At 44.7% G+C, this 24474-nt stretch overlaps 1 protein-coding gene across 1 annotated transcript in view; it reads right to left on the reverse strand.

Moving 5' to 3' along the window:
* Positions 1-2767: 2767 nt before the first annotated feature.
* The window catches only part of PLPPR5 (phospholipid phosphatase related 5), a 755539-nt gene continuing 733832 nt past the window's right edge, over positions 2768-24474 (reverse strand). Inside the window, exon 8 of the mRNA XM_029618585.1 lies at positions 2768-3347. Coding sequence (XP_029474445.1) covers positions 3315-3347 — 33 coding nt within the window. The 3' untranslated portion in view covers positions 2768-3314. The remainder of the gene's footprint in view (positions 3348-24474) is intronic.

Below are 24474 nucleotides of genomic sequence, written 5' to 3' on the forward strand. Positions count from 1 at the left end.
CAGTTCCACGTAGGAGATGGCACTAGGGCTGGAACAGAGGCAGGCCCTCGAGGAGCGAGTACCTGGTTCCAGGGAACAGCTCTGAGGTGAAGATGGTAGTACTCACTGGTGTTGAAGATAGTGAATCCTTCCAACAGAAGAGAAGGTAGGAACAGGCAGCAAGTCAGGGAACATGGGCCCTCGAGGAGCGAGTACTGGTTTCCTGATAGTGACCTGAAAAGCAAGTGAGGCCCCTGAGGAGCAGGTACCCTGTTAGCATTAAGTGTCCAATAGAAGATTGGAGAGGCAGAGTAGCTGGGTACGGAGAGCAAATCCCATCCATAAGATTCCCCCTTGCTAACTCAAAGGCTAGCAAACATAGAAGGCCTAGAGAGGTCTTGAACGAGTAGATGTGACTCGGTTATTTACACTTTCGAATAATAGAAGGACTAGGGGGCATTCCATGAAGTTAGCAAGTAACACATTTAAGATTAATCGGAGAAAATTCTTTTTCACTCAATGCATAATAAAGCTCTGGAATTTGTTGCCAGAGAAGGTAGTGCAGTTAGTGTAGCTGGGTTCAAAAAAGGTTTGGATAAGTTCTTGGAGGAGAAGTCCATTAATGGCTATTAATCAATTATACTTAGGGAATAGCCACTGCTATTAATTGCATCAGTAGCATGGGTTCTTCTTAGTGTTTGGGTAATTGCCAGGTTCTTGTGGCCTGGTTTTTGGCCTCTGTTGGAAACAGGATGCTGGGCTTGATGGACCCTTGGTCTGTCCCAGCATGGCAATTTCTTATGTTCTTATGTTTAAATATCCAGGCAGTGTGACATCATCACAGGGGGGACGCCCCTGAGGTTCACGCCAAGTAGGAAATAAGAGTGAGGGCCACGCAGCGCACCCGCCCTAAGGTACCAGCGGAGCATGGCGGGAGACAGCTCCCAAGCCGGTCCGGGGATGCCGGAGAGGACGGCAGGCAAACGCCGCGGCAGCCAGACGTCCATCCTAAGCGAGAGGAGGTGCAAAGAAAGAAAGGTAGGCGGAGTGAAGCCGTCGGGAAGGGACAGTTGCAACACCCTCATAGTAAACATGGTCCCCCCAGTGGTTGTATGTAGGAAATTTGCAGTAACTTAGCTCTTCACATAGGGGCGGATTTTCAGCGCCCTGCTCGCCTAAATCCGCCCAAAACCGGGCGGATTTAGGCGAGCAGGGCCCTGCGCGCCGGTAAGCCTATTTTACATAGGCCTACCGGCGCGCGCAGACCCCGGGACTCGCGTACGTCCCGGGGTTTTCGGAGGGGGGCGTGTCGGGGGCGTGTCGGGGGGGCGGGCCAGGTCGACGCGGCGTTTCGGGGGCGTGTCGGCCGCGTTTTGGGGGCGGGTACGGGGCGTGGCTACGGCCCGGGGGCGTGGCCGCGCCCTCCGTACCCGCCCCCAGGTCGCGGCCCGGCGCGCAGCAGGCCCGCTGGCGCGCGGGGATTTACGTCTCCCTCCGGGAGGCGTAAATCCCCCGACAACGGTAAGGGGGGGGTGTAGACAGGGCCGGGTGGGTGGGTTAGGTAGGGGAAGGGAGGGTAAGGTGAGGGGAGGGCAAAGGAAAGTTCCCTCCGAGGCCGCTCCGATTTCGGAGCGGCCTTGGAGGGAACGGGGGGAGGCAGCGCGGCTCGGCGCGCGCAGGCTATACAAAATCGATAGCCTTGCGCGCGCCGATCCAGGATTTTAGTGGATACGCGCGGCTCCGCGCGTATCTACTAAAATCCAGCGTACTTTTGCTTGAGTCTGATGCGCAAGCAAAAGTAGGCTGTTCGCGCGCCTCTTAAAATCTACCCCATAGGTATTAGCACAAATTGCAATAAACTGCCTATTACCATAAAAAAACACCCCTTTTTCTATCGCAGGTGATATTTAGTGCATTTTGATAAATCCAGGCCTAAGTTAGACATTCAGATTTCAATATCTACTGCAAAGTATCTACTGTTCTTTAATAACATGTAAAATTAAAAAGTATATCTACTGTCACAAATGATTTTGTGATAGAATTAAATGGGAAAACTTGATAAAACTGGCAATTTACCTGCCAAAATTTGCCTTTTTTGTGTTATTTGAAAATTCTCCTACTCCTCTCTTTTTGAAATGGCAACCATCATGCAATAAGGTGGATTTTTCGACTTTGTGCCTTATGCATGACAATCCTCTTAATAAAAGGCCATGACGAATATTTTCATATGCCTGCATTTGCAAAACTGCATGCAAAATGGAAAGTTTGTATTTAGTGTACTGTGCCCTGTTGCACATTCCCAGAGCACACATCTCATTAACAGCTATATCAAGTATTGTAAAAACATACTTCACCTGGGAACAATTGTATGCAATCTCATGCTTGTTTTGAGCAATAACAATGAGGTCTATTTTGCAGTTTCATGGTAATAATCTCATTCTATAATATGTGGTCATCATTGTCTAGCATTATCATCTTCTAATGTGGCCCGGAAAGTAAAGTTTTAAATGTCTGAAGCTGGAGATAGTACATGACATTGCCATGGTTTTATTGAGAAATAATGTATATTGTTGTGTGGAACATCGGTAAAGTGCAATCTATGATCTACAGACTATTTCTAGGAAAGCATCCTCTAGTGCCTATAATCCTGTAATATATTTTTCATTTATATCAGATACAGCATATACTCAAAGACTACAGAGCAAAAAACCAATTCCAAGTCCAGAAAATTCCAAATAAATATACTTTTAATTATGATACATTACTTATTACAGTAAAAATTGGCATTTTCTCTTCAAAAACAGAAGCACCAGTCTTAGATGTACAGTAACATACAGTATAAATATGAAATTTAGCAAAATACCATGTACAAACAGTTTTTGAGCACAGAACATAAATCAATTTATTTGTATATACATACTGAATTCTTTTTATTTGAAAATGGAAATAGTGGCATGCTAATCACAAAAAAGTCTGTATTTTTTTAAAATAAATGTCAATTCCAACTCAATCAAAATATGAATTTTCCTTTGAATACATACATAAATTATGGAAAAGCTTAAATATCTAAAATAAGAAAATTATCATACAGACTGTGGAATAGTGCATATTACTTTACATGTGGTCCAGTGACTCGCTGAGAAAAAAAAAGGTAAACAGAAGGGAATATTTAAGAAACAACCTTCAAATACTGAAGAGATTTGCAGTGTTCAATAGACCATTAGATAGACCCAACGTTTTTTAGTTCCTTGTATTTTCAATTACACCTTGTCTGTGATGAGTGGACTGTGAACAGGGATGATGTCCAGTGCAGAGAACAGGTGTCCACTTCAGCATCATGTGACTTCTGCAAAGGCGGTGAGCTGGTTCTAAATGTGCAAAGAATCAAGAAGGTCAGCTGGAGCTGATTCTTGTAGCTACAGGGCATCACTGTGCATTTTGCTTCTAACACTTTCCTATGCTCAGAATATACAGTCATACAGTGCTATGCTTCCGTTATCAAGTCAATTTTCAAAAAACCCACTAAACAGGTAAGATAATCAGGCAATTGTTCTTCAAGCAAACCTAACTGGCTAAATTAGAGATGAGAATTATCCCTAAATGTAGCTAGAGAGAATCAGGTCCATATTCAAATTCATTTAGCCGAATAACTCATAAGTTACCCAGCTAAGGGCCTCATTTTCCAAGCAGTTAACGTGATTTGCGAATGCAAATTTGTAATTTAACAGCTGCAGTGTTAGCGTGGCTAATAGCTACAACCCTTTAATTTGCGTTACATCGCGGTGCACGACATTTCCGGCTCCAGCATGCTTGGGGGGAGGGAGGGAGAGGGAGAGGGGAGGGAGAGAGAGAGAGAGAGAGAGAGAGAGAGAGAGAGGAGAGAGAGAGAGAGAGAGAGAGGAGAGAGAGAGAGAGAGAGAGAGAGAGAGAGAGAGAGAGACTTACTATAGTGCCTATGCCTAGACAGGTATTTGTAACCCTATGGGAGGGCCACCTACTAACTCGGGGTGGGGATTAGGTATGAGCGTCGGGGGCCACTTTCGCATTCCCACATGAGACGTGCGGAAAGAACAGTGGTCCCTAGTGAAGATTTGCTGGCCGTCGGAGTGAGGACGCTCACTCCAAGAAGAGGTTTGGGCAATGTTTCACTCATTGCCCAAACCTCTTCTTGGAGTGAGCGTCCTCACTCCGACGGCCAGCAAATCTTCACTAGGGACCACTGTTCTTTCCGCACATCTCATGTGGAATGCGAAAGTGGCCCCCAACCCCCGACGCTCATACCTAATCCCCACCCTGAGTTAGTAGGTGGCCCTCCCATAGGGATACAAATACCTGTCTAGGGCATAGGCACTATAGTAAGTCTCTCTCTCTCTCTCTCTCTCTCTCTCTCTCATATATCCTGACAATTATTGTGCGCTGCGATGATTCTTTGGGTGTTTTCTCGTGCACCGGGAAAACATCACGAATGGCGCTAATGTTTTCGCAAACGGCAAAAACATCACCGCACGTGATGTTTCCCCACTGCACGAAAGAAGCCTCATTTGCATTGGAAACGCCCCCTAATGCGTTACCAATGCGATATTGGAAAATGAGGCCCTAAATGGCAAGAATTTGATACTGAGCACTTATCCAGCTAGACTGTAACTGGGGTGGGGTAAAGTTATCTGGCTAACTTAACCGATTCTTAGTTGTAACCGGTTAATAGGGATGTGAATCGTTTTTATAACAAATTGAAATATCATACGATATTTCTTAATTCATTATATATTGGTTAAAAACTAGAAACAAACACTTTTTCCCCGAATTTTCGTGAAAATCGTTTTTTGAGTTAGCGCGCACTAACAAAAAACCGTATATTTTTGTTATTTTTTTGTTACTTTTTGCTATTTTTTGTTAGTGCGCGCTAACATGAGTTAGCGCGCACTAAGCCAAAAACCGATTTTTCACAAAAAATAAAAACCGTCGAGTTTTCCCGCGGCCAGATAAGCCTGAAAGCGGTAACGATCAGGCACCCAATTCACATCCCTACCAGTTAAGGCCTAGATTTATCATTTTGTTGTAAAAATTGTGAAAAATAACACCCCGTGATAAAAAGGGGTGTGGTTAGGGTCAATTTTCCTGATATCACTTAGCTATTTTACTGTAATATGTGTTATTCACATTGCAAGCTGAGAAATGCCTAGACAGGCTTTTATTGCATTTTGAGCTGAGAGAGAGAGAGAGAGAGAGCGAGAGAGAGAGAGAGAGAGAGAGAGAGAGAGAGAGAGAGAGAGAGAGAGAGAGAGAGAGAGAGAGAGAGAGAGAGAGAGAGAGAGAGACTCTTTATAAGGCTCTTGTATAAGTAAACTATTTGTACCACTGTAAGAGGGGGCATTGTGAACTCAGGGTGAGATTTTGTGGTGGGCTAGGTAGGTTATGGGGGCAGTTTTACATGCATAGTCAGAGGTATGAACAGCACAGAAGACAGTGAAGATTTTAAGTGATTTCGAGTGATGAAAGATGCACAAAGATGAGATTTGTACATTGTACTCTCAAACTACCTTGATAGCAGCTAGGTGGAGAGTGCATCAAGCTAGGTGAAGAGCACATTGTACAAATCTCATCTTTTTATACCTTTCATCAATCCAAATCACAAAATCTTAACTGATGGTAGCTGTGCTGCTCGTAAGAACATAAGAACATAAGAAATTGCCACACTGGGTCAGACCAAGGGTCCATCAAACCTAGTATCCTGTTTCCAGCAGTGGCCAATCCAGGCTACAAGTACCTGGCAAGTATCCAAACACTAAGCAGATCCTATGCTACTGATGCCAGTAATAGCTGTGGCTATTCCCTAAGTCAACTTGATTAATAGCATTTAATGGACATTTTCTCCAAGAACATATCCAAACCCAGCTATACTAACTTCACTAACCACATCCTATGGAAACAAATTTCCAGAGCTTAATTCTACATTGAGTGAAAAAGAATTTTCTCCAATTTGTTTTAAATGTGCTACTTGCTAACTTCATTGAGTGCCCCTAGTCCTTCTATTATCTGAAAGAGTAAATAACTGATTCACATCTACCCGATCTAGACCTCTCATGATTTTAGACTTCTATCATATCCCCCCTTAGCCGTCTCTCCTCCAAGCTGAACAGCCCTAATCTCTTTAGCCTTTCCTCATAGGGGAGCTATTCCATCCCCTTTCTTATTTTGGTCACCCTTCTCTGTACCTTCTCTAGTGCAACTATATCTTTTTTGAGATGTGATGACCAGAATTGTACACAGTACTCAAGATATGGTCTCACCATGGAGCAAAACAGAGGCATTATGATATTTTCCATTTTATTCACCAATCCCTTCCTAATAATTGCTAACATTCTGTTTGCTTTTTTGACTGCTGCAGTGCACTGAGCCGAAGACTTCAATGTATTATTCACTATGATGCCTAGATCATTTTCCTGGGTGGTAACTCCTAATATGGAACCTAACATCGTGCAACTACAGCATGGGTTATGTTTCCCTATATGCAACACCTTGCACTTGTCCACATTAAATTTCATCTGCCATTTGGATGCCTAATCTTCCAGACTCGCAAGGTATTCCTGTAATTTATCACAATCCACTTGTGATTTAACTACTCTGAATAATTTTGTATCATCTGCAAATTTGATTACCTCATTCATCATATTCCTTTCCAGATCATTTATAAATATATTGACAAGCACCGGTCTAAGTATAGATCCCTGAGGCACTCCACTGTTTACCCTTTTCCACTGAGAAAATTGACCATTTAATCCTATTCTCTGTTTCCTGTCTTTTACCCAGTTTCTAATCCATGAAAGGACTTCGCCTCCTATCCCATGACTTTTTAGTTTACTTAGAAGCCTCTCATGAGGAACTTTGTCAAACACCTTCTGAAAATCCAAATACACTACATCTACCAGTTCATCTTTATCCATATGTTTAGTAACCCCTTCAAAAAAATGAAGCACATTTGTGAGGCAAGACTTCCCTTGGGTAAATCCATGCTGACTGTGTTCCATTAAACAATGTCTTTCTATATGCTCTGTGATTTTGATCTTTAGAATAGTTTCCACTATTTTTCGCAGCATCCAAGTCAGGCTCACTGGTCTATAGTTTCATGGATCACCCCTGGAGCCCTTTTTAAATATTGGGGTTATGTTGGCCACCCTCCAGTCTTCAGGTACAATGAATGATTTTAATGATAGGTTACAAATTTTAACTGACAGAACTGAAATTTCATTTTTTAGTTCCTTCAGAACCCTAGGATGCATACCATCTGGTCCAGGTGATTTGCTACTCTTTAATTTGTTAATATGGATTACTACATCTTACAGGTTTACAGTGATTTGGTGCAGTTCATCAGACTCATCACCATTGATGTTCATCAGACTCATCACCATTGAAAACCATCTCTGGAACTGGTATCTCCCCAACATCCTCATTAGTAAACACAGAAGCAAAGAATTAATTTAGTCTTTCTACAATAGTCTTATCTTCCCTAAGAGCCCATTTAACCCCTCCGTCATCTAGCAGTCCAACTGACTCTCTCATAGTTTTCTTGCTTCGGATATATTTTTAAAAGTTTTTATTATGAGTTTTTGCCTCTATGGCCAACTTCATTTCAAATTCTCTCTTAGCCTGCTTATCAATGTTTTACACTTAACCTGACAATGATTATGCTTTTTCCTATTTTCTTCAGATGGATCCTTCTTCAAATTTTTGAAGGATTTTTTTGGCTAAAATAGCCTCTTTCACCTCACCTTTTAACCATGCTGGTAAGCATTTTGCCTTCCTTCCACCTTTTTTTAATTCGTGGAATACATCTGGACTGTGCTTCTAAGATTGTATTTTTAAATAATGTCCACACCTGTTGTACAATTTTAACCTTTGCAGCTGCACCTTTCAGGGTTTTTTTAATTGCCAAGTGGCCCCACCACCATTTAGTCTCTCACCAAATCCTGTGTTCCACTAAGAATTAAATCTAAAATAGCTCCCTCTTTCATTTGTTCATGAACCAATTGCTCCATGAAGTCATTGTTTATTCCATCCAGGAACTTTATGTCTCTAGCATGTCCTGATGTTACATTTACCCAGTCAATATTGGGGTAATTGAAATCAAATTTCCCCAATATTGACTGGTTAACCACTGACTTTTGTGTAAGTAGTGTATCGGTAATTGAAATCACCCATTATTACCTCACTGCTTCTCTGATTTTTCTTAGCATTTCATCATATGTCTCACCATTTTGGCCAGGTGGACGGTAGTATACTCCTATCACTATACTTTTACCCATCATACATGATATTTCCGCCCATATAGATTCGATTGAGCATTTAGTCTCTTGTATGATCTTTATCCTGTTGGACGCTATACCCTGCCACACCCCATCCTCCCTATCATTGCAATATAATTTGTACCCTGATATAGCACTGTCCCATTGGTAATCCTCCTTCCACTAGGTCTCTGAAATGAAAATTATGTCTATCTCATTATTTACTGCTATACACTCTAACTCTCCCATCTTACTTCTTAACCGTCTGATATTGACATACATACATTTCAAAGTGTGTTTTTGTTTGTATTAACAACCTGTTTTTCAGTTGATAGGGATTATTTGGAATTCTTTAGCTCAGGTGATTCTTTACATTTAGCCACATGGATTATGTTTGCTTTTATTGGAAACTCTCTGTTTGCATGCCCTAACTCTTCTGTATCATTAATATCCTTCAAAGATACATTCTTCCAAACCATGCACTACTGACTGACTGTCGGCTTTCCCCCTTGTTCTAGTTTAAAAGCTGCTCCATCTCCTTTTTAAAATTTAGTGTACCTCTGACTGTGCAAGTAAAACTGCCCCCCCAAAACCTAGCCCACCACCAAACCCTCACCCCTCTTACAGTGGTATAAAAAGATGACTAATAAGTCTGCCTCCCCAGAGGCTCTCTCTCTCTCTAAGAACATAAGAACATAAGAAATTGCCGTGCTGGGTCAGACCAAGGGTCCATCAAGCCCAGCATCCTGTTTCCAACAGAGGCCAAACCAGGCCACAAGAACTTGGCAATTACCCAAACACTAAGAAGATCCCATGCTACTGATGCAATTAATAGCAGTGGCTATTCCTTAAGTAAACTTGATTAATAGCCGTTAATGGACTTCTCCTCCAAAAATGTATCCAAACCTTTTTTGAACCCAGCTACACTAACTGCACTAACCACATCCTCTGGCAACAAATTCCAGAGCTTTATTGTGCGTTGAGTGAAAAAGAATTTTCTCCCTCTCTCTCTCTCTCTTCCCCTCTCTGTCCCTCCTTCTCCCTCCCTCCCTTGGTTCGGCTGTAACATACAGCTATCACAGGTATAACACCAGGAAAAAAGGTTCAGTTATTTCTGCTGTTAAATCCCATGATAGCATGTGTTAGTTTAGCGAATGCAATGTTAAACACCCCTCATTTTCATTTACTCCTCCTACTTGACTACATTTTTAAAATTTGCATACTCATCTCATGATGTGATAAGGCTCTAACACAATTTGAAAAATGACCCCTTAAGTTAGCCAGATAACTTTAGAGCTGCTTTAGAGCAGGTTTAAAGTTATTCAGCCTTGTATGGCCAGATAATCTGCCACTTAACTGGATATCTTCAAAAGATATCCAGTTAAGTGGCACTGTTAAAAAAATGTTTTAAAAAGTGCCTTGTGGGTCTGCAGCCCAATTCTCACCTCCCACCTCCCCAATATGACTTAACTGGCCCTGCTGGACAGAGCAGCCTCTACTCCCCAAAACCACCACTGAAGGTTTAAAAAATATTCCAGGTGAGCAGATCAGACCCTACCCCTTTCTTTCCCTTTTTTTTTAAAACAGGCTCCCTCCTGCCCCCGCCCCCCCACACACTATATCTGCCCACAGACTCAAGAACATGAACCCCCTCTCCTCCCACCCCTAGTCCCTGAAAACCCCTGCCGGGAGCGAGGTACCTCATACCTGCTCCCCGCACATCCAGCCCTGCTCTGACAAGAGAAATCCTGGCAGTGTAAGCTACCTGCAGCTCATGCTTCCAGTGCTTCTCTTGTCAGAGCAGGGCTAGAAGTGGGCATGAGAAACCTCACTCCCAGCAGGGGATTTCAGGGTCGGTGGGGGGAGGCAGTGTTTGTGTTGCTGAGGTTGTTGATGGGAAGAGAATGGGGAGGGTAAGGCAGGAAGAATCCTTAAAAACAAACAAACAAAAAAAAACAAAAACGGAGATGGAGGAGGATGGGAGCCGAACCAGAATATTTTTTTAAAGTCTTCGAGGGGAGGGGGGGGAGGAATTGAGCCACAGACCCACAGGCCACTTAACAGATAACGTTAAACCTAACCAATCATATTCAATAGCTGGTCAGTTAGGTTTACGTTATCTGGCTAATGCTAGCTGGATAACTTTAATCTGGGATAATCAATGGGACGTTTATCCCACTGAATATCCAGGACAAGTTACCCGGCTAACTTTAGCTTGGCGACTTGTCCATTCACCAGCTCACTGAATAATGACCTCAATTTGTTTGACTAGACTTAGACCTGATATTTGTACAATCAGAGTTGTGTGGGTAAATGTTATTGGCTATTGCTGAAAATCCAAGTTGCCTGGCTAAATCAAAATCTTTCTCCTGAAACAACTCAGGAACTGCCCATTTTCTAACAATCTAAATGTGTGTACCTTCTGATTTTGTGTCAATAGATTTAATTGGTCAGATGCAGGAGGGGAAACAGGAGTTATTAACCAGCAGGTTTGTCTAGCTAACTTTCAAAGTCAGCCAGATAACAGGAATGTGCCTTTGTATAATGGTCAATTTTGTTTTGTTTTTGGGTGCACTATTTCAAAATAGTGTGCACTATAAAACAAAATAGCTCACACTGTGTTATGTTCAGGCATGTGAACCCTTGTGCCGACGGGAGGATGGTATACCTTAGGAGGAAAATCCATAGGTTCTACTGTCGGGTGGCGAGGCAGAACAGAAGATGCGACCAGCTGACCCTCGGCACTGGAGACTGAGGCGACTGTGGAAGCAGATGAAGAGTCGTGATGTCAAGGAGAGGAACTGTGTTTTCGCCACTGGAAGCCCGTGGTCCCCCAAGGAGGATCCTGTAGGGACCCGGACTGCTGGGACTTAGGTGGACCTTTGAGAGGTCGAGGAGTCGAGAGTTCGGTGCAAAGGCTAACTGGAGCTTCACCCCTGGAAGCCCGCGATCCACCCAGGAGGAGCCCATAGGGACCCGGGCCGCTGGGACTTAGGTGGGCCCTTGGAGATGATGGTCCAGAAGAAGTCCAAGGTCAACTGCCAGAGGGTTGTTGCTTACCAGTCCGAGGTCACACACCAAGGGATCGCCACTTGCCAGTCTGAAGTCACACACCAGGAATCACCACTTGCCAGTCCGAAGTCACACACCAGGAATCACCGCTAGCCAATCCGAAGTCACACACCAGGAATTACTGCTAGGCGATCCGAAGTCACACACCAGGAACACCAAGACAAGACAGGAACAGGGATCCAAAGTAGAAGAACTCACCAAGGCAAGCAGACCTGACTACGTGGGACATTGCCAAATCAAGGAATGGGCAGAGGAAGCTTCCCTTTATACTTCCTCTACTCTGGCCCATTAGAAACAGCTGTGAGTATTTAGGGGCCTGGCCCCTTTAAATCTATGGAGGAGGCGCGGCCTCGTGCCTAAAGATGGCGGCAGCCATCTTGGATTTCCTCCGTGGGGGAAAGACTGCAGAACGCCGTGAGGGAGGAGCTGGGATGGCTCCCCACCCAGCGGCCAGACCGGGGACCTGCGCCGGAGTGACTGGCACCGGCTCAGGGGTATACTAGGAGCTGCCGTGGCAGGTCGCTGCTGCAGGTGAGGTAGGGGGGCCACGCCCGTGGCCATCCACAGCCATGGAACACAACAGTAAACCCCTCTTTAGGGTGCCTCCCCGGAGGCCTGGGTTTAGACGGATGGTCTCTGTGGAATTGCTCAAGCAAGCCCTGGTCTAAGATGTTGGCCAATGGCTCCCAGGTATTTTCCTTGGGGCCAAACCCCTCCCATGCTAATAGGTACTCCCATTTCTTCCTATGCTTTCTCATGTCCAAGACCTCTCGGACTTGATAGGTGAGGTCATCTTCGGAGGCAATAGGTTGAGGAGTCGGAGACGTGCTGGAAGGCCATGATAACACCAGAGGCTTCAAGAGGGAAACATGGAACGTGTTGTGTATCTTGAGGGAAGGCGGAAGATGGAGCTGATACGAGATGGCACCATCCTGTCGAATGATGGGAAATGGCCCAATAAATCGCGGGGCCAGTCGTGCTGATGGCAGCTTCAGGCGGATGAACTGTGTGCTAGGCCATACCTTTTGGCCCGGCCAAAGGGGCGGATATGGTCTTCTTCGCTGATCGGCATACCTTTTTGCTGCCTGACTGGCTTTGATCAGTGCGCGCCTTGTGGAGATCCACAGGCGGTATAACTCATCTGCAGAGAGTTGGGCTACCGGGGACATAACCAAAATGGGAACTGGCAGCGACAGGCGTGGCTGCTTCCCATACACTATCTGAAATGGCGAGGATCCGGTAGCCGTGGAGAGATGAGAATTGAGTGCAAATTCTGCCCAGGGTAGCAGGCTAGCCCAGTCATCCTGTTTCTCATTGACGTAAATACGGAGGAACTGCTTTAAGGTTTGGTTCGTTCTCTCCGCAAGACCATTGGTCTGTGGGTGGTAAGCAGACATATAGTCTAAGGTAACGTCGAACTTCTGGCAGAGGGCCCTCCAAATCCTGGCAGTAAATTGAGGCCCTCGATCTGAAAGAATACTTCTAGGTAGGCCGTGTAGTCTGAAGATGTGCTGGATGAACAGCTGGGCCAGCTGAGGTGCAGACGGCAATCCTGGGAGTGGCACAAAGTGTGCCATTTTACTAAACTGGTCGACGACCATCCATATGACCGTGTTGCCACTGGATAATAGCAGATCGACCACGAAGTCGGTCGCCAAATGGATCCATGGTTTCAAGGGTGCTGGTAAACTCTGAAGTAAGCCTGGGGTCGAACCAGGGATCCTCTTGTGGCGAGCACATGACTGGCAGGACTCTACATAAGTCCGGACATCTTTGTTGGCCTTTGACCACCAGTAGTATCGGCGCAGGGACTGTAAGGTCCGGGATTGTCCTGGATGACCGGAGCAGCGGGAACCGTGAGCCCACGCCAGGACTTATTTCTGCAAGTGTGGCGGAACCAGAGTTTTCCCAGGAGGGATGGTCGTGGTGGCGGACAAGAGAATGCGTGATGGCTCGATGATGAACTGCGGTTCATCGGAACTGTCTGTGGACTCGAATACCCGTGATAAGGCGTCGGCCTTGACATTCTTCCCAGCAGGCCTGTAACGAAGAATAAAATTGAATCGGGTGAAGAATAAAGCCCAATGTGCCTGTCGCGGGTTGAGTCGTTGTGCCCAATGCAGGTACTCTAGGTTTTTATGGTCTGTGTAGACCGTAAACTGGTGTTGTGCCCCCCTCTAGCCAAGGGCACCACTCTTCTAGGGCTACCTTTACAGCTAAGAGTTCCCTGAACTCTTAGCTGTAAAGGTAAGAGTTCGTATGGCGTAGTTCTGCTCTGCCGGAGAGAACTGGTGGGAGAGGAAGGCACACGGGCATAACTTATGACTTTCAGAAGTCTGGCTCAGAACGGTCCCTACGCCTTCTGAGGATGCGTCCACTTCGATGACAAACGGTCGCTGCGGATCCAGATGCCGAAGGCACGGTTGTTGCAGAAACGCCTCCTTGAGGCAACGAAAGGTGGCCTCTGCTCCCGGAGGCCAGTTCTTGGGATCCGCACCTTTCCAGGTCAGGGCTGTCATCAGGGCAATGATGGATGCATAATGAGGTATGAATGATCGGTAATAATTAGCGAAACCCAGGAACCGTTGAAGTGCCTTTAGTCCGGACAGCTACAGCCATTCCCGAATGGCCTTCAGTGGGGTCCATACGGAATCCCTCCCTGGAGACGATGTACCCCAGGAAGGGAAGGGACTCCTGCTCAAAAAGGCACTTTTCAAGTTTCACATACAGTCTGTGTTCTCGGAGGCGTTGCAATACGTGGACGACGTGCTGACGGTGAGTGGCCAGAGAGTCCGAGAATATCAAAATGTCGTCCAGGTACACGACCGCTCACTGATACAAGAGCTCGCGGAGTATCTCGTTCATGGTGTTTTGGAACACCACTGGAGCATTACAGAGCCCGAACGACATCACTAAATACTCATAGTGGCTGTCTCGGGTGTTGAAGGCCATCTTCCATTAATCACCCTCCTTGATACGGATCAGGTTGTAAGCCCCTCGGAGATCCAACTTGGAGAAGATCCTTGCACCTTGCAACCGATTGAAGAGCTCGGAGATGAGGGGCAAGGGGTAATGGTCCTTGACCGTTATAGCATTCAGGCCCTGGTAGTCAATGCAGGGGCAAAGGCTTCCGTCCTTCTTTCCGACAAAGAAGAACCCAGCCCCTGCTGGGGACGTCAACTTCCGAATGAAGCCCCTCTCCTGGTTCTCTTTGATGTACTCTGTCATGGCATGCATCTCTGCAGGCGAGAGGGCATAGGTGAGCCCCAGAGGAGGCTCAGTGCCAGGGAGGAGGTTGATGGCGCAATCGAATGATCGATGAGGTGAAAGTATCTCAGCCTTTTGTTTAGAGAAAACATCTGCATACGAGGCATAGGAGGCCGGCAGGCCCTGAAGACTGGTGGAGGCAATGGAGCATGAAACTGGAGTTACAGCTTGGAGGCAATTGCCGTGACAATTCAGCCCCCAGCGGGATAGCTGCAAGGTCCTCCAGTTGAACTGAGGAGCATGTTCCTGAAGCCAGGGAAGGCCCAGAATGACCGGATGTATGGAATACTCCAACACATAGAATGGCATCTGCTCCCGATGAAGGATTCCAACTCTCAACTGGACAGGAACCGTGGTGTGTCACACGTTCCGGAAGAGGTTTACCTTGGATTGAGGAGATGACTAAAGGAGCTGAAAGACGGACTTGTGGGATCTTTAGGTGTTCCACCTTGCTCTTCATAATGAAATTGCCGCCGGTGCTGGAGTCCACCAGGGCTAACATGTGGAACTCACCGTCTGCAGATGTTAACGTCACTGGTAGCGTTAGTGGTGGTGCAGGTGAAGTACAGTCCAGGAAGAAACCTCCTTCAGGTCCTAGGACTGGGGAGTTTCCCGGCTGTGTCGGGCATGTGGCTATTTGATGGCCCGCTGCGCCGCAATAAAAACAAAGTCCTTCCTTCATTCACCGCCAGCGCTCTTGTGGAGACACTCTCACACGACCCAGTTCTTCAGGCTCTTCAGTTGGAGTTTGAGGGGCTCTCACTTCAGCCTTGGGAGCAGGTGAGGGTCTCCTTCCTGCCTTCCCATCCGGAAGATGAAAACTTATACGACGATCCATGCGATTGGCTAAATCTATTAGGCCATCAAGATCATCCGGGAGTTCCCTTGCTGCTAGTCCATCCAGAAGGCGCGGGGCTAGCCCCTCCAGGAAGATTCCGTGGAGGCAATCCTCCCTCCAGTCTAACTCTGCAGCCAATGTACGGAATTCTGTTGCGTATTCAGCCACTGTCCAAGTACCCTGCCGCAATTGGAGTAGTTCTGAGACTGCAGTGGATTTGAGGTCAGGCACGTCAAACGTTTGCAGAAAGGTGGACAAAAACTGATCCAGACTTTCAAACACCGGGTCTCTTCTTTCCCATAGGTGAGAGGCCCAGATCAAGAGTTTCCTGTCGAGCAAGGTCATAATATAAGTAGTCTTGACCAAGTCGTTTGGGAACTGCGCAGGCAATAAAGAAAAGCGGACCTGGCACTGGCTGAGGAATCCCTGACACAACTTTGCGTCTCTGGCGTATCGAGAGGGTGCCAGGAGTTGAGTGGGAATACCCTGACCAAGATCACCCACGGTGGCCTGCACGGGCCTTGCTGAGAAGATTGGCCCCCTTGAGCCACGGGCGGGGAAAGCAGCGTGGGGTTCAGGGGCCCTAATGTCTCAAGGCATTGGTTCAGGCCCTCCACAGCAGAGACAAGAACATCCAGGGTCTTTTGCCGGTCCTTCAGACGTTGGGCCATTCCAGGAATGGCCTGGCTGGCAGATACCTCTGCCGGGTCCATGGACTTGGCAATCTGTTATGCTCAGGCTTGTGAACCCTTGGGCCAATGGGAGGATGGTATACCTTAGGAGGAAGATCCATAGGTTTTCCTGTTGGGTGGCGAGGCAGAACAGAAGATGCGACCAGCTGACCCTCGGCACTGGAGACTGAGGCGACTGTGGAAGCAGATGAAGAGTCATGACGTCAAGGAGAGGAACTGTGTCTTCACCACTGGAAGCCCGCGGTCCCCCCAGGAGGAGCCCATAAGGACCCGGACCGCTGGGACTTAGGTGGGCCCTTGGAGACGATGGTCAAGAAGAAGTCCAAGATCACATGCCAGAGGGTCATCGCTTACCAGTCCGAGGTCACACACCAAGGGATCGCCGCTTGCCAGTCCGAAGTCACACACCAGGAATCACCGCTTGCCAGTCCGAAGTCACACACCAGGAATCACCACTTGCCAGTCTGAAGTCACACACCAGGAATCACCGCTTGCCAGTCCGAAGTCACACACCAGGAATCACTGTTAGCCAATCCGAAGTCACACACCAGGAATCACCACTTGCCGATCTGAAGTCAGGAAACAGGAACACCAAGACAAGACAGGAATAGGGTTCCAAAGTAGAAGAACTCACCAAGGCAAGCAGAACTGACTACGTGGGACGTTGCCAAGTCAAGGAATGGGCAGAGGAAGCTTCCCTTTATACTTCCTCTACTCTGGCCCATTAGAAACAGCTGTGAGTAGTTAAGGGGCCTGGCCACTTTAAATCTATGGAGGAGGCGCGGCCTCTTGCCTAAAGATGGCGGCAGCCATCTTGGATTTCCTCCGTGGGGGAAAGACTGCAGAACGCCGCGAGGGAGAAGCAGGGATTGCTCCCCACCCAGCGGCCAGACCAGGGACCTGCGCCGGAGTGACGGGCACCGGCCCAGGGGTATACTAGGAGCTGCCGTGGCGGGTCGCCCTGCAGGTGAGGTAGGGGGCTGCGCCCGTGGCCGTCCATGGGCACGGAACACAGCACACTGAACTTCAGAATAGCACACACTAAAATGAAATAGCACATGCAAAAATGTCTAGTGTTTGCAATTTCATTTTAGTGCCTTTATTTTGATTTTAGTGCATGAAACATCAAAATAGAATATGCAAAAAGGAAGCAAAACTGATGTAATGAAACAAAAATAAAACGAAATAAAAAAATGAAAATTTATGCCCTGGACATACCAGATAGACCTTTAGAAAACCCACTCCAAGGGCATATGTTGTTCCATGTATCTGCCTTCTGCTTAGGCTACAGAACCAGGTGCACTGTGACAGGCAATCGACAGGCAGCCATGCCAGTTATACAATTTTAATTATATGTAAAATAATAAATGGTATATTTTTAAAATAATGTTATATTGGCATGAGGAAAGCCATTCTGTTAGTATAAACCCTTGAATTAGTGTTTTGCTTATTTGTTTACGCTAACTACCAGGAACAAAATTGAAAGGAAGACACTGTTACATTAGCAACAGGGTTTTGACTAACTGAAATATTGGGACGTGCATCATATATTGTTTCAAAATGAGTTAAATGAAGTCAGACTTCTTGGGAGCCATGATTTCTTGTCATCATAACTTGAGAAATACCCTAGCATTCTTGTCACAAACGATCATTTCTGATATATATGACAGTGATAACCTATGTTACTGTAACTTAGTGAGCTTATATTAGAATGAGTCATGCATTAAATTAGAAACATCATTATTAAACAAAATGGCTCCCTATTATGTGAACTACATAATGAATACAATATAATATTTTGCAACTGGAAAATTAAAATGATTGAGACTGGAAAATGTGATTGCACAGGGCTCTTTAAATTGTCAAACTACATGCAGTCCATACAGAAGGTGGTCTTCTTCTAAGATTAAATATTGAAGTGCTTAAACATGTTAAATGAATTTCAGTGGTAGCTGTTCTGGTTTGACTGTTCTTGCCAAAGTACTTTTGTGATGTTATCAACTACAATGAAAGCAGGCAATATCAATCACATCTGAGTGACCAGGCATGGTCTGCTGCATTATTCGGTTTCTGTTCCAGAGCAACGGTTAAGGTCTCTCTTTCTCATATTGATCCTGATTTCTCAAATTAGAAAAAGCCAAGGCATGCAGTATAAATGAATAAAGCAGAGTCTTGAAGAGGACTGAAATAATAAATTATGTATTTCTTTAATTCCTAATTATATCTTCCACGACTATTTACAGTTTAGTTAGTTATTTTGTTAGAATTCTATTCTAACAAAATAAATAAATGTCAATATAACCCTAGAGCTCTATTCTCATACATAAAAGACCTGATCAGTCCTATTGAAACTCCCACATCAAACAACTCTTCTAATTGCGATACAATTGCTCAATATTTTAAAGAGAAAACTTTAAACATAATAAAAAACATAGCTCCCATGAACTCTAACCAAATTGTACTACCAAGCAATCCCAAGGACCATTTCACCTCCTTTGACATATTAGTTTTATCTCTTGAGGTCAAAGGTATAATTAAAAAAATGAACCCAGCTGCCCACCCAATTGACCATATCCCAACTAAACTATTAAAAACAATCACCAATATAGTATCTAAACCTATTGCCGATAGTATTTACTTGTCCATAACTGAAGCTAATGTCCCACTCACTTTAAAATAAGCAATAGTAAAACCAATCACAAAAAAACCACAAGCAAACTCATATGATCTCTCGAACCTAAGACCCATTTCTAATTTACCTTATATATCAAAAATTCTCAAGAAAGTAATTAACAATCAACTAACAGATTATCTGGAAAAACATAGTACCCTGTACCCAGCACAACACGGATTTAGAAATTATTTTAGTACAGAGACCCTTTTAACTTCACTACAAGATATCACCCTAAGAGGAACTGATAACAGCCAATCTTATTTCCTGATCTTACTGGACATCTCGGCAGCCTTTGATACAGTTAACCATAATATCCTCCTTGATAGACTAAACGGAATAGATATTAAAGACTTAGCGCTCAAATGGTTTAGTTCTTACCTAACAAATAGAACTTTCAAAGTAAAATTTCTTAATAAAGAGTCATATCCTTTCGATCTCAGCTTCGGAGTTCCCCAAGGATCCTCTCTATCCTCTACACTATTTAATATCTATATGCTCCCTTTATGCAAAATTCTATCAGGCCTCGGGTTAACACATTTTATCTATGCCGATGATGTTAACATTTTAATGCCGATCCAAAAGTCTATTGACCAAACGCTAAAGCTCTGGGATATATACCAATCCACCATTGAAAAGGTATTAACCCAAATGAATCTTTCCCTAAATACTAAAAAAACTGAAATCCTATACATCTCCCCTAAATTAAGCAAGACTAAAGAGGTTGAAATTCAAGAAGCGGCCAAAAACTACCCCATCTCCCTAACAAATCTGCTTCATTTTTTTGAAGAGGTTAATAAACATGTGGATAAAGGTGAACCGGTAGACGTAGTGTATTTGCATTTTCAGAAGGCGTTTGACAAATTCCCTCATGAGTGGCGTCTACGAAAACTAAACAGTCATGGGATAGGAGGCGATATCCTTTCGTGGATTAGAAACTGGTTAAAAGACAGGAAACAGAGAGTAGGATTAAATGGTCAATTTTCAGTGGAAAATGGTAAACAGTGGAGTGCCTCAGGGATCTGTACTTGGACCAGTGCTTTTCAAAAAAAAAAATATATATATATATATATATATATATATATAAATGATCTGGAAAGGAATACGATGAGGGAGGTTATCAAACTTGCGTATGATACAAAATTATTCAGAGTAGTTAAATCACAAGCAGACTGTGATACATTACAGTGCGCAAATCCAAGGCTCTCGTGCTAAACTTTCAAAGAGGAAACTTTGATAAAATGAGAAAAATTGTTAGAAAAAAAACTGAAAGGAGCAGCTACAAAAGTAAAAAATGTCCAAGAGGCATGGTCATTGTTAAAAAATACCATTCTAGAAGCACAGTCCAGATGTATTCCACACATTAAGAAAGGTGGAAAGAAGGCAAAACGATTACCGGCATGGTTAAAAGGGGAGGTGAAAGAAGCTATTTTAGCCAAAAGATCTTCATTCAAAAATTGGAAGAAGGATCCAACAGAAGAAAATAGGATAAAGCATAAACCTTGGCAAGTTAAATGTAAGACATTGATAAGACATGCTAAGAGAGAATTTGAAAAGAAGTTGGCTGTAGAGGCAAAAACTCACAGTAAAAACGTTTTTAAATATATCCGAAGCAGAAAGCCTGTGAGGGAGTCAGTTGGACTGTTAGATGATCAAGGGGTTAAAGGGGCACTTAGAGAAGATAAGGCCATCATGGAAAGATTAAATGATTTCTTTGCTTCGGTGTTTACTGAAGAGGATGTTGGGGAGGTACTCGTAATGGAGAAGGTTTTCATGGGCAATGATTCAGATGGACTGAATCAAATCACGGTGAACCTAGAAGATGTGGTAGGCCTGAATGACAAACTGAAGAGTAGTAAATCAGCTGGACCGGATGGTATACACCCCAGAGTTCTGAAGGAACTAAAAAATGAAATTTCAGACCTATTAGTAAAAATTTGTAACTTATCATTAAAATCATCCATTGTACCTGAAGACTGGAGGATAGCAAATGTAACCCCAATATTTAAAAAGGGCTCCAGGGGCGATCCGGGAAACTACAGACCGGTTAGCCTGACTTCAGTGCCAGGAAAAATAGTGGAAAGTGTTCTAAACATCAAATTCACAGGACATATAGAAAGACATGGTTTAATGGAACAAAGTCAGCATGGCTTTACCCAGGGCAAGTCTTGCCTCACAAATCTGCTTCACTTTTTTGAAGGAGTTAATAAACATGTGGATAAAGGTGAACCGGTAGATGTAGTATACTTGGATTTTCAGAAGGCGTTTGACAAAGTTCCTCATGAGAGGCTTCTAGGAAAAGTAAAAAGTCATGGGATAGGTGGCGCTGTCCTTTCATGGATTGCAAACTGGCTAAAAGACAGGAAACAGAGAGTAGGATTAAATGGACAATTTTCTCAGTGGACAGTGGAGTGCCTCAGGGATCTGTACTGGGACCCTTACTTTTCAATATATTTATAAATGATCTGGAAAGAAATACGACGAGTGAGATAATCAAATTTGCAGATGACACAAAATTGTTCAGAGTAGTTAAATCACAAGCAGATTGTGATAAATTGCAGGAAGACCTTGTGAGACTGGAAAATTGGGCATCAAAATGGCAGATGAAATTTAATGTGGATAAGTGCAAGGTGATGCATATAGGGAAAAATAACCCATGCTATAGTTACACAATGTTAGGTTCCATATTAGGTGCTACTACCCAAAAAAGAGATCTAGGCGTCATAGTGGATAACACATTGAAATTGTCATTCAGTGTGCTGCGGCAGTCAAAAAAGCAAACAGAATGTTGGGAATTATTAGAAAGGGAATAGTGAATAAAACGGAAAATGTCATAATGCCTCTGTACTGCTCCATGGTGAGACCGCACCTTGAATACTGTGTACAATTCTGGTCGCCGCATCTCAAAAAAGATATAATTGCGATGGAGAAGGTACAGAGAAGGGCTACCAAAATGATAAGGGGAATGGAACAACTCCCCTATGAGGAAAGACTAAAGAGGTTAGGACTTTTCAGCTTGGTGAAGAGACAACTGAGGGGGGATATGATAGAGGTGTTTAAAATCATGAGAGGTCTAGAACGGGTAGATGTGAATCAGTTATTTACTCTTTCAGATAGTAGAAAGACTAGGGGGCACTCCATGAAGTTAGCATGGGGCACATTTAAAACTAATCGGAGAAAGATCTTGTTTACTCAACTCACAATTAAACTCTGGAATTTGTTGCCAGACGATGTGGTTAGTGCAGTTAGTATAGCTGTGTTTAAAAAAGGATTGGATAAGTTCTTGGAGCAGAAGTCCATTACCTGCTATTAAGTTCACTTAGAGAATAGCCACTGCCATTAGCAATGGTAACATGGAATAGACTTAGTTTTTTGGTACTTGCCAGGTTCTTATGGCCTGGATTGGCCACTGTTGGAAACAGGATGCTGGGCTTGATGGACCCTTGGTCTGACCCAGTATGGCATTTTCTTATGTTCTTATGTTCTTACAGGAGGACCTTGCAAGACTGGAAGATTGGGCATCCAAATGGCAGATGAAATTTAATGTAGACAAGTGCAAGGGGTTGCATATAGGGAAAAATAACCCTTGCTATAGTTACACGATGTTAGGTTCCATAATAGGAACTACCAACCCAGAAAAAGATCTAGGCATCATACTGGATAATACTTTAAAATTGTCGGCTCAGTGTGCTGCAGCAGTCAAAAAAGCAAACATAATGCTAGGAATTATTAGGAAGGGAATGGTTAATAAAACGGAAAATGTCATAATGCCTCCATGGTGAGACCTCACCTTGAATACTGTATACAATTCTGGTCGCCGCATCTCAGAAAATATATAGTTGCGATGGAGAAGGTACAAAGAAGGGCAACCAAAATGATAAATGGTATGGAACAGCTCCCCTATGAGAAAAGGCTGAAGAGGTTAGGGCTGTTCATCTTGGAGAAGAGACGGCTGAGGGGGGATATGATAAAGATCTTTAAGATCATGAGAGGTCTTGAACAAGTAGATGTGACTCGGTTATTTACACTTTCGAATAATAGAAGGACTAGGGGCAATCCATGAAGTTAGCAAGTAGCACATTTAATACTAATCGGAGAAAATTCTTTTTCACTCAATGCACAATAAAGCTCTGGAATTTGGTGCCAGAGGATGTGGTTAGTGCAGTTAGGGGCAGATTTTATAAATCTGTGCACACGTGTACTTTTGTTCGCGCACCAGGTGCGAACAAGAGTACGCGGGATTGTAATAGATACGCGCGTAGCCGCGCATATCCATTAAAATCCAGGGTTGGCGCGCGCAAGGCTGCCCAAAATCAGCAGCCTGCGCGCGCCGAGCCGCGCAGCCTGCCTCTGTTCCCTCCGAGGCCTCTCCGAAATCGGAGCGGCCTCGGAGGGAACTTTCCTTCCACCCCCCCGCACCTTCCCTTCCCTTCCCCTACCTAACCCCCCCCCCCCCTGGCCCTATCTAACCCCCCCTACTTTTGTCGGCAAAGTTACACCTGCTTGCAGGCGTAACTTTGCGCGTGCCGGGCCGGCTGCCGCGCTCCATGTTCCAGTCCGGGGGCTGGTCCGGAGGCCGTGGCCATTCCCCCGGGATGCCCCCGGGCTGAAACCACGCCCACGGCGCAACCCCTGAAACGCCGCATCACTCGCGACATGCCCCCGAAATGGCGCATCACTCCCTACACGCCCCCGACATGCCCCCCGAATGCCCCTCCATGCAAGCCCCGGGACTTATGCGCGTCCCGGGGATTGTGACACCGAGCCTATGCAAAATAGGCTCGGCGCGCGCAGGGTGGGTTTGGGATAGGTTTTCGGGGGGTGCGCGCGTGTCTTACGCACGTACCCCTTTGAAAATCTACCCTAGTGTAGCTGGGTTCAAATAAGGTTTGGATAAGTTCTTGGAGGAGAAGTCCATTAACGGCTATTAATCAAGTTTACTTAGGGAATAGCCACTGCTATTAATTGCATCAGTAACATGGGATCTTCTTAGTGTTTGGATAATTGCCAGATTCTTGTGGCCTGGTTTGGCCTCTGTTGGAAACAGGATGCTGGGCTTGATGGACCCTTGGTCTGACCCAGCATGGCAATTTCTTATGTTCTTGTGTTCTTAAGTACGAGATCTAGGGACTCTTATAGATTGCGAATTCTCCATGAAATCCTGTGTTAAAAAAATCATAAGCGATGGTTACTTCAAATTAAACATACTCAAAAGATTAAAACCCCTCCTATTCCCTAAAAACTTTAGAACTGTCTTACAGGCACTTGTCTTATCAAGATTAGACTACTGTAACTCACTATTCTAAGGCCTTCCCGCAAATATAACAAGACCATTGCAACTTCTGCAGAACTCTGCAGCTAGACTCTTGACAGGTACTAGAAGATCTGAACATATCACCCCAATATTAAAAGAACTTCATTAGCTGCCGGTCAAATACAGGGCCCAGCATAAAATATTATCACTAATACACAAAACCCTCTACAATGAAAAAATTGAATGGCTAACCTCTTCACTTCACTTCCACACCCCATCAAGAACCACCAGATCAACCGGAACAGGGATGCTACCAATTCCTTCCCCCAAAATTGTCCACCTAAATAATGTAAGAGAAAGATCTATCTCTATTGCTGGACCCCTTCTATGGAACTCCATCCCGCAGGAATTACGACTAG

The sequence above is a fragment of the Rhinatrema bivittatum genome, chromosome 10, assembly GCF_901001135.1.
Source record: "Rhinatrema bivittatum chromosome 10, aRhiBiv1.1, whole genome shotgun sequence".
Classification (NCBI taxonomy): Eukaryota; Metazoa; Chordata; class Amphibia; order Gymnophiona; family Rhinatrematidae; genus Rhinatrema; species Rhinatrema bivittatum.